The sequence below is a fragment of the Lepisma saccharinum genome, chromosome 1, assembly GCF_977018435.1.
Source record: "Lepisma saccharinum chromosome 1, izLepSacc3.1, whole genome shotgun sequence".
NCBI classification, from domain to species: Eukaryota; Metazoa; Arthropoda; class Insecta; order Zygentoma; family Lepismatidae; genus Lepisma; species Lepisma saccharinum.
Genome location: NC_139229.1, coordinates 212,914,168 through 212,924,702, shown reverse-complemented (window position 1 = coordinate 212,924,702; position 10,535 = coordinate 212,914,168). Strand labels below are relative to the sequence as shown.

Here is a 10,535-nt window from a genome sequence, read left to right as displayed (position 1 = left end):
TCATAGAACTTTTTTGATTTGATTTGATTGATTTTGCTTCGCTTGTGCCACTTTTGGCTAATTTGCGAAGATGGGGATGAGTGATGATATGATGAAATTGATGAATAGACATCACAAATGTCCATACCCAAGTCAGGATTCGAACCCGGGACCCCACCATCATATAACTATTTTCAAAGAAGAGTTGTCGGATTGATCTGCTCTATAAGTAGCCTTCGATGTTTCTGTAAGTATTAAATTACGTATACTTGGAAGACATTGGAGGGGGGGAGTCATGAGGTGGGGAGGCGCCCAAGTCTCCCTTAAATGTCCTACTGATAACCGGTAACACTTTTAAAAATCGTACGCCACGCCACTGGCATACATAGCATGATGAAATCACGTTAAGACAAACACCGAGTCTGCTGCCACGCGCATCTTTTTTGAGGTTCCAGCAGAAAAAGAACGTGGCAGCAGACACTGCCAATCTTAAAACATTTTTGTGAAAGTAATCGCTACATGGTGTCTACTTTGCATTCGATTAGCACAATACGCCAGCTAGCACGTGCACTCTCATGTACCAATTTGTCCATATTATAAAACAAAATAAAATGGAAAATACAAGTTAGCATATGATGTTACAGCGATTTTTGTGAGAGAGTACTTTTCTAATTGTAGCTGTGCTGTTAGAGGTTTCCCCTATTTTGATTCTGGTCGACAATAATCCAAATCCAGTCATTCCAGTATAAATGGAAAGAAACACGTGTGCCACTGCCAGTGTCCGCTTACAAAATAACTTCACATTTTTGATATGTGCTTTTTGTTTCTTTGATTTTCTGTTTTTGCAGAAACCGAAGAACGGAGAAAACTGCAGGAAGTAGTAGTAGTGTTTCTGAGAGCCCATAAATCTCTATGTGTGCAAAGCAAAATACTGTTACATGCTTGACGAGTAAAACAGAAAATTGTTAGTTGCTCCACAGTTGTGTGTGTAGTGTACCATTCGTCCTTTATGTGTGGTTTTATATAATTACAGGATAACAAACTAGTTTTCTCGGTGCAGGAACTTTGTTAACATGTAAGTTTCATGATTTCGACTTCAGAGAAGATTAAATTATTTTGAGGAATTCCTACCAACATCATAATGCCTGGTGAAGTTGAAGACATAATTGACAAGAAAAAGCCTCACCGTAAAAGACATGCAGGTAAAGTATCGTTTTATTGCATATCCTTATTAGTTTCCGCATAGCATATCGATTGTGTTGTTTTTGCAAGTCACTACCCTCAGTAGGTAGTGAACATAGCATTTGTGTTGTAGCATGAGTTGTCACTGTTTGGAGATTTCTTTAATAAATCACACATTCTCTCGTAACCTATTTCTTTCTTTTTGAACTGCTTGTTAGTTTCCCTGCCCCAACTTGAAAAAGCTGATCAATTGGATATTTTTGTAGTGTGTATGTGAGGTATAATAATATTTGGAACGAGTTTACAATACCGGACCACTCTCCAATTGCTATGAAATTTCGCCTACTCACTAATTGAGACCTCCTAATCACGAATCTGCATGTAATAATTGGCGGTCAAGTATGTAAATCGAGAAAAAAAACGAAATAAACTATGTTTTCTTAACGTAACCCAACCATAAGAACAACATCTCCACGGAACACGCCTTTTCCCCCGAATGGGTGTTACTTATCGCACAACACTGTAGCAACATTGTGTTCTGACGTCACGGGAGAGAGCTTTTTCATGTTAGGCAAGACAAGGTAATGCGTCTCTTAGCGAAAATATTAATTTTTCTTTGTATTTATGCTAATACCTAACCTAACAGGCCTAACCTAACCTCGTAGGCATTCCTCGTCTGACGTCAATATTCAAGGTTGCAAGATTGTTGTGCGTAAAGAAAGAGCATTAATGAATTGCGAAAGAAAGATGGTTCCGAATTGCAGTGTATGGACAATCAAGGTGGTAAATCGCAAGGTTATTTTACAAGTTCTACACGTAAATGTACAATTTTAACAAGTGACCGCCAAATATGAACTACAGATACGTCATCAGGACACCGAAATTAGTAAGTAGGCGAAATTTTATAGAAATTGGAGAGTGGTCCGGTATTGTAAACTCATGCCTAATATTTTTCCCATTATGCTTTGTGGCCAGTGTGAGTGATTTAACTTACAAAATATTGACAGTGTGTGAAATATAATACAGAGCATTCCCTGACATTCGCTACGAGACTCGGCGGCAAGCGGCCCGGCATCAGCGCTTGTCTTTCCTGGTGAGCGGGTCCGCGACAGTCGCATGCTACAGTCTGTTTTTTCGCTCTCTTTCCCTTTCTGTTGACGTTGCAGACTGACGCCACTCGGAAGTTGTGTTGAAGATTGTGGCTTAATGTGGCAGCACAAAAGTTTCCATTGTAACAATGTCGAGTGTTACTTCGGAAAGAGGAATTGTGGAGAAGTGCGACGACGTTTTGCAACGTAATTTCCTAGTGTTACTGTTCCACATAGGACTACTAAATAAAAGTTTAGAGTAACAGGGTCAGTTCTGAATAAGAGTGGAAAGAAAAATGGGGAAATCTAAAAAATAAAGTATACAAAGACAATCCGCACACCATCCGTGAGTTAAAAGAGAGTATTGTACGAGAGATCTGGAGAAGTACAATAGACTAACTTGCTCGTGTAAATGCCAATTTCCTTGTGGAGATGCCAGGAATGTGTTGCAGCAGAAGGACATCATTTTCAACACCTTCTGTAGTCAAGGTTAGTACACAATATGAAAACTGTAATTTTAATAGCAGACTCTAGCGACTGTCGCATACCCGTTCACCGGGAAAGACAAGCGCTGATTCCGGGCTGTTTGCTGCCGAGTCTCGTAGCGAATGTCAGGTAATGCTCTGTAGCATAAGTACTTAATTTTTACAATGTTGATGAAACTTGCTCAATCTACTGGCGTCCCACTCATTTTTTGCCATATGTAAAGTTTATTCGAGATGATAATGATTAGACTATTATTTAGTCCCTAAATAATTTCCACTAAAGTTTCCGATTTAATTCTACATTAATTCCCACTAGTCTACGATACTTACAGTCGTATGTCAATGGAAAATACATTTTCCGTGGGAAGTGTGCATGCTTGCGGAAGGTAATTTTTAATTATTTTTTTTTTCAACATAAATAACTTTTTTCGAAATCCAAACAGTGCTCATTACTTTAAGGAAAATTCAAATTTTGTGTGACAATGATTGCCAAACTTCTACGATAATTAGTCTTCCTGCTAGGAGGATTTGAAAAAATCAACATAAAACAATGGGAACCATTACCGTTAATGATTTTCCTCAAGTTTTATAAGGGTACTAGAATGCTGGAAACAGTTGTGGGATAAGGTTGAAGCTGGGAGAAACTAATTATCACAGTTAAAAGCTCGCTAAGGATTATTTACCAAAAAATTATGATTTGAAATGTAGCATTTCGAAGGGGGTTTGATGCCTGAGACCAGATATTATGTGATCAGGTATTTAAAACATTTAGGTATGTTATTTTTATGCTAAGAGCCCTAAACTTGACCCACCTAATCTAACAACGAAATGATTTAGGGATATTTATTATTGCTAAGAAGCCTAAATGTGAACAGCATAACCTATCAATGAAAGCATTTAGCGACAATTTACCCCTTCACACCTCTGCATGTGAAGTAGATATCAGCAACAATCTGCAAATGAATGGCTGATTGCAAAGAATCATATAGGAATATGTGGAAGGAAAAGAATTGTTCTCAACAAAACACACTAATTAATCACTAAGACTCGGAAGTATGTGTTAACAGACAAATTTAGAAATTAAACAGTGTCAAAAATGTCCGTGAACCATGATAAGTTCAGTATTAAACAATCTGAACTTGGGGCATCAACTCTGATAAAATGTTGATAGGTGTGCACTATGAAGTTTCTAGAGCATAAACATCAGTTTTAGTTAGGAGAAAACTTTAGTCATGGTGAGATTTCAACTGAGAAGTAAGTTGTTACATTATGCACATGAATAGAAGGCATTTCAACCTGATATCCATCTTTGAAGGGAAAATGATACTGCAGTGAGTTTTTCTTTCTTTTTAAGGTATACGTGTAAAGACAGTGATTACTACCGCTGTCAAATATGTTGAGCCCTCTGTTTACATGCTTGTAAAATTGTAATCCATGGTTGGAAAAAGGTCAAATATATCTCACTGGAAAGCAAGAAAGTCTTCTTTTAAACAAAAGTAAGGCAGAGCGATTTTAACTCTGTGATTTCTGTATTCAGACGAAGATGTTTTTAAACATGTGTTTGTTTATGTAAGTCCAATTCAGTTATGTGTCATGTCTTGTACACCTGCCGTAAAAATATGATGAGCCCAGTGGCAATGCAATGCATATGAAAATGATGTCTGTGAAATAGCCTAACCATCAGATTTCCTTATTTTATCTTTTCACATTGTGCAAATTCAAAACCACAACAGAATTATTTTTCTTCGCAACTGGTTTGCATGTTTTTCACCTCATTGCTATGAATGCATGTGGAGCAAGTATGCTTTGTTGCCACATGCTGCAACTTGCCCTTTAAATTCTGCATCCAGCCAGCAGCTTTTACACAGAAAGTGAGCTGAAAGTTTTTGGTCCACATGAGTTGTTTCTCTCTCTCTCTCTCTCTCTCTCTCTCTCTCTCTCTCTCTCTCTCTCTCTCTCTCTCTCTCTCTCTCTCTCTCTCTTTTTTCTTTAAGAATTTTCCTCTCTTTTGGAAAAACTGCTATGACATTCAAAAATCAGAAAAATTACGTCAGCTTGGAATTCCTTCTAGAGCATTCACGTGAATTTTCATGTGGTTTGCTTTCGCTGTTGCCTAGATATTTTCAGTCGTTTCGTGATTGTGTAAGTCTATTAAACTATAGATAAATTTCCATTGTGAAGTATCTAGTAAATATCTGCACTTGATTTTTTCCATAGAGGTGCAAAAATAATCTGATTTCAAGCCTATCAACATAGCCTAGCCTCCCTAGCTTACTTAGCCTAGCCTCCCTAACTTACCGAAAGTGGCAGAAAGCGACTATAGATAAGAGAATAACTAAATAAACCATTCATCCTCATTGTCATGATTGAGAGAAGTGGAAGAATAGATGAGGAGGTAAACAGAAGAGGACAAATGAAAGGTGGTGGACTATATCAAAGCGTTCGAAGAATAATATGGAATAGGGATGTACCTATGAAATGCAAGAAGGTAATATGTAACATACTATGTGCCAATAATTACGTGTGTAGCAGAGACTTGGACAATGACATAGAGAGACAAAGAAAAGATGCAGGCAGTGGGGATGAAATTTCTAAGAAGTATTTTGAGGAAGACTAGAAGGGATAGAATAAGAAATGAGGAGATCGGACAGACAGTGGGTGTAGTGAAGCTTCAGGACAGAATAGATCAGACACAGATGAGATGGTTTGGATATATGAAGAGGATGGATGCAGAAAGACTACCAGTAAGAGCTTACCATGCACAAGGAGTGGGAATAAGGCCAAGAGGGAGACCAAGATGTCGGTGGAAAGAGCAGATAGTAGAGAGTGTAAGGAGACAAGATTGGAACACCTTGGAAAGAAAGGAGTTGTGAAAAACCAGGAAAAAATGGAGAGGCTTGACTTCTATGCCGACCCAGCCAGAGGCAGGAAACAGCGAAGGATGATGATGTCATGATTAGCAAAAGTTACAGAAAAGTGACGCAAAAGTAGGAGAAATACATAATTTTGAAAACTATGTATATTAACTAAAGAAGATTGTCGTTTCTGCAGGAAAGTCAATAACTTGTACATACTTTTTGCAATATGATAAAATTATTGAGGAAACTGTCGTATAAACCTGAGTGTTCTAAACGTATTGTAATTTTAAAATTTGTGAACAAATACTATCGCAAAAATAATTGTAATTCCAGAAACTCTATCATTCTTGTAACAATAATTTCTTGCTGGTGAGATGCTATATACTGACGATGATCAATGCTGTTAACATACTGAGCCATTTATTGCTGGCACTATTCCCTTATCAGTGCAGTGGATATTCCATTGCTCGTTTTTGCACTGCAAGTTGTGTCTTACACAGCAATTAATGACATTGTGGTGTCTCTTACACCATGAATATCCACAGGATTTGTTCCGGGGGTGACGCAAACGAGGCACTTTTCCAGTGGGGCAGCAAATGAGGCAAAATAGCGATGCAGCTAAAAAAATGTAGCTGTTAGCAGGAATATATTCATATATGTTTGTTAGTTATCTGGATATCTGAATTCTTCAGATACTAATTAAATAAATTACGCAGATATCTATAATCTACAATCTAGATAATCTGTGTCTCCATGTAATAGACTGTCTTTATGAACCTCCTGCAAAATTAAGGGTTATTGTCAATTTTTTCTGATGCTGTTGCCACATTCAAAATTCACCTCAAAATGCCGAGAAAAAATGTAGCTGTAGCGAAATTTTCGCTACAACTACAGGAATTTTGTAGCTAGCTACAGTAGCGACGCTACAAGTAGCTCGCTACTTCTGACCTCTGGTTTTCAGCACTAAATTTGAAATTATCTACTGCTTTCATTAAAATTTAAGAACTTTGAATCTACAAATACTAGAGTTGCAAATTATACCTCGTTTTCTTCAGTACAGATGAATACATGGCATAAAAATTAATTTTGAATTATTATTTAGAACTTATGGAAGTAAGAAATCATTTTTTTCAAGGAATTAGAAGTTTGCCTCCCCCTTGGAGACAGAACCAATTTAGGAATGTTCTACATATTGTATGACATATATGACGCACTCTTACAAGAAATTACCTGCCTATTTTTTATAGTTGATGAAACAATAATGCAAAGCAACATGCCTTGTGATGTGATATCACACAGAATCATCTTTGTGCAATGCAAGACCCCACAGATATGAAAGCTAGACTGTTCTAGAACCTCCATACCCACAGCACTTTTGTTTGTCCATGGACTTCCCCTTAGCCCTTGACCTCAAAGGGAGTTAAGAATAGTGTACATGTGAGTTATCAGTGAAACTTTTCCCCTTGGGTGTGTGGAATTTTCATTGTTGATTCTGGCCTGGCTCCCTCTTCCATTATGCAAGCACAACAAAATTGATTTTATAAAAGCCTTAGGCATTTAATCTGGGCCCTTTCCCCCTGTAGCTTCGCTACAACCAAGTTAATTGTGACACTCTTCAAGGCTCATGTAGCAATGAAAACATATATCTCCAAAACATTATCTGAGCTACAGTATGTTCTCAAAATCACATAACAGAACGACACTGTGGGAACTTATTTTTCCAGCCAGGCCTTAACTTTAATCCTGTTGTGAGAACTTTCCAGCAGAATGTTTAAGGGTTAAAAGTGTGAACATTTCATGTTAATTTTGGGTGGGTGGATGATGTATCATGCTACATCAGAGTAACCCCTGTATATTGCTTGGTGCCTAGGTCTTGTAAGGTATGTATTTACCAATCCTAAGCCTACTATGAACCATTGAATGGAGTAATCATTTTCTAGATTGTAAGTACTCTCACTTTATGGAAAACAAATTTGCAATATGCTATTGTCCATGGAATATAATGATGCAACTTATTCCCCCTTTTCCTTTAATTTTCGAAGGACGCAAAGCAGAGAAGAAGAAAGCGAAAAACCAACATGTACAGGAACTTGCTCCAAAGCAGAGAAATCCAAAAGCATTTGCATTCAACTCTGCGGTGAAAGCTGAAAGACGGTTTAGAAGGTAGTGTACAATTTTATTTTCTGTTTTAAGTTCATGTTATTTGAAATGATTTGATCAATTTCAGAAAGTTAATGAAAATGGTGATGACAAATGTTTGTGCTGTATCTTTAAATTCACATAATATATAAATTGTTGCATAATCTTCTATATATACAGGGTGTTTCGTAAGTTCATTTACAACGCTTGGGAGGTGATTGTACGAGTGAAAATAAGGTGGAAAGTTCATGTAATGAAATTCCGGAAACGGCTTTGTTGCAGAGTTATTGACGTTTGAAAACGTGGGAAAATGATTTTCCGAAGTGAATAATGGCAAAACGGGTGGAGAGAAGTCGTCGGTGTTGGGTGGTCCACTAAGAAATTGGGTACGCTGTTGTCAAAAAATCACGCGGCAATGTTGTGCAATGTCAGCGCAAGGGATTCCCCAAAAGACACGAACGAAGATGTTGACGGGAGTGTGGTGGGTGTGCGTTCTGCGTGAGCTGGTATCGACGAAAATTGGCATGTGTTGAATGGCACCAAAAAACAAAGAAAATTTCCTGAGCGAAGGGCACCATGATGTAAAAACGAAAAAAAATGAACTGTCATAGGTTGCATACCCTGGAGTGCAGATGGGTGTCCATGTGATCTGACGTTAGTACCACATTTCCCGCTAGGGCCGCCAACAGTGTAGGTTTCCTCATGAAGGAGCGCACGTGTCTGTGCCATTCGTGCTTCAGGTGCTGTGCCAGCAGCAGGTTGTTAAATGTTCACGGTTGAATGGAAAGACGTGAGGTTCTTGGACAAACATTTGACCTAGCAGTGTTACGTGTTAATTCTTAGGCACATCCCATCGTGTTCTGTGAAGTGTACTAGTGTTAATGACCATAAACACTTGTAGCCTGGTGTAAGGGATGGCTGCATACACGTCCCAAGAGCTGGCGGACATGCATCTGATTTTTGGGTAGGCTGGAGATAATAGCCGTGCTGCAAGGCATCTGTATGGAGCACATTTTCCAAATAGGGTGTTACCATTGCACACCTTATTTCAAACTGTAGACACTCGACTTCGGGAACAGGATCAGTGTTGCCACCTCGTCGAGAAGTTGGACGACCGCGAAGTGTGCGAACACGACGGTTTGTGGAAGATGTGCTAACTGCAGTGATGGATCATCCAGCCACCAGTACGCGTGCACTAGCCCACGAACGAAACACCTCCCATGTGAATGTGTGGCGAGTCCTGGCAGAAGAGGGGATGCACCCGTACAAATTGAAGAAAGTGCAAGATCTTTTACCTCGGGACTTTGGCCCATGTGAGGACTTTTGCCAATGGTTTGTTCATCAAATTGAAACTATCCCCAATTTTCAGAATAAGGTACTATGGACTAATGAGACTATCTTCACGAAAACTGGTGTGTTCAATAGTAAAAACAGTCATGTGTGGGAACATGAAAATCCACATGCACTGCTAGTGGCACATCATCAGCACAGATTTGCAGTGAATGTGTGGTGCGGGATACTGCATGGCCATTTGATTGGACCATACATTCTCCCTGTTCGCCTATGTGGACCACTTATGAAGCATTTCTCAGTGAGGTTTTGCCTGAACTACTAGAGGACGTGCCCTTGGCACTGAGACAAAGACTGTGGTTACGACATGACGGTGCACCCGCACATTTCGATCGGAATGTGCGCCATTTCCTCAATACCGTATTACACGACCAATGCATTGGCAGGGGAGGGCCTGTGCCATGGCCACCTCGATCGCCTGATATTACGCCCCTGGATTTCTTCCTCTGGGGAGAGATGAAACGCCTCATTTACGAAACACCTGTCGTGTCAGCCGAGAACCTCGTTGCCCTTATCAATGTAGCTGCAGCATCGATAGCAGAAACACCGGGGTTGTTGGGTTGCACTAGACATTCCTTGATTCGCCGTTGTTGCCTCTGCTTGGAAGTACATGGTGGACACTTTGAAACCGTCTGTGATGAAGTTCCCTTCACATCTCCATTAAGCATACTGTGTGCCCTTCAGGGTATGCAACCTATGACAGTTCATTTTTTCGTTTTTACATCATGGTGCCCTTCGCTCAGGAAATGTTCTTTGTTTTTTAGTGCCATTCAACACACGCCAATTTTCGTCGATACCAGCTCACACAGAATGCACACCCACCTCACTCCCGTCAACATCTTCGTTCATGTCCTTTGGGGAATCCCTTGCGCCGACATTGCAGAACATTGCCGCGTGATTTTTTGACAAGAGCGTACCCAGTTTCTTAGTGGACCGCCCAACACTGACGACTTCTCTCCACCCATTTTGCCATTATTCACTTCGGAAAATCATTTTCCCACATTTTCAAACGTCAATAACTCTGCAACAAAGCCGTTTCCGGAATTTCATTACATGAACTTTCCACCTTATTTTCACTCGTACAATCACCTCCCAAGCATTGTAAACGAACTTACGAAACACCCTGTATAAAAATGGGTGTGTATATTTGTTTGTTCCTGCATAACTCTGTACTTTCCTTTGAAATTTTTGCATTGAATTCAATATGGAGGTCAACAATATGCCGGACCTGCGCTTGACACACACAGCTAGAGATCTTTCTGTGCCCAACCTATTTCTTTCATGACCAGGATAACTAGTTTACATTTTGTAGGGGGTGTTAAAGGACTTGTCATAGTTCATGTAATGAGGCTTTTATCAGTCACATAGTAACACATATTATTTTGTATCTTCTGATCCCATTGCAGTCCCAGAATGATTTTTTGATATGTTTTATAGTATGGCATGAGGGACCA

At 39.4% G+C, this 10,535-nt stretch overlaps 1 protein-coding gene across 1 annotated transcript in view; it reads left to right on the top strand.

Annotated features, from left to right (window-relative positions):
* The first annotated feature begins 604 nt into the window (after window positions 1-604).
* The window catches only part of LOC145978942 (ribosome biogenesis protein BMS1 homolog), an 82,490-nt gene continuing 72,559 nt past the window's right edge, over window positions 605-10,535 (top strand). The window contains exons 1-2 of the mRNA XM_083111951.1: window positions 605-1,181; window positions 7,635-7,755. Of these exons, the coding sequence (XP_082968077.1) occupies window positions 1,121-1,181; window positions 7,635-7,755 (182 nt within the window). The 5' untranslated portion in view covers window positions 605-1,120. The remainder of the gene's footprint in view (window positions 1,182-7,634; window positions 7,756-10,535) is intronic.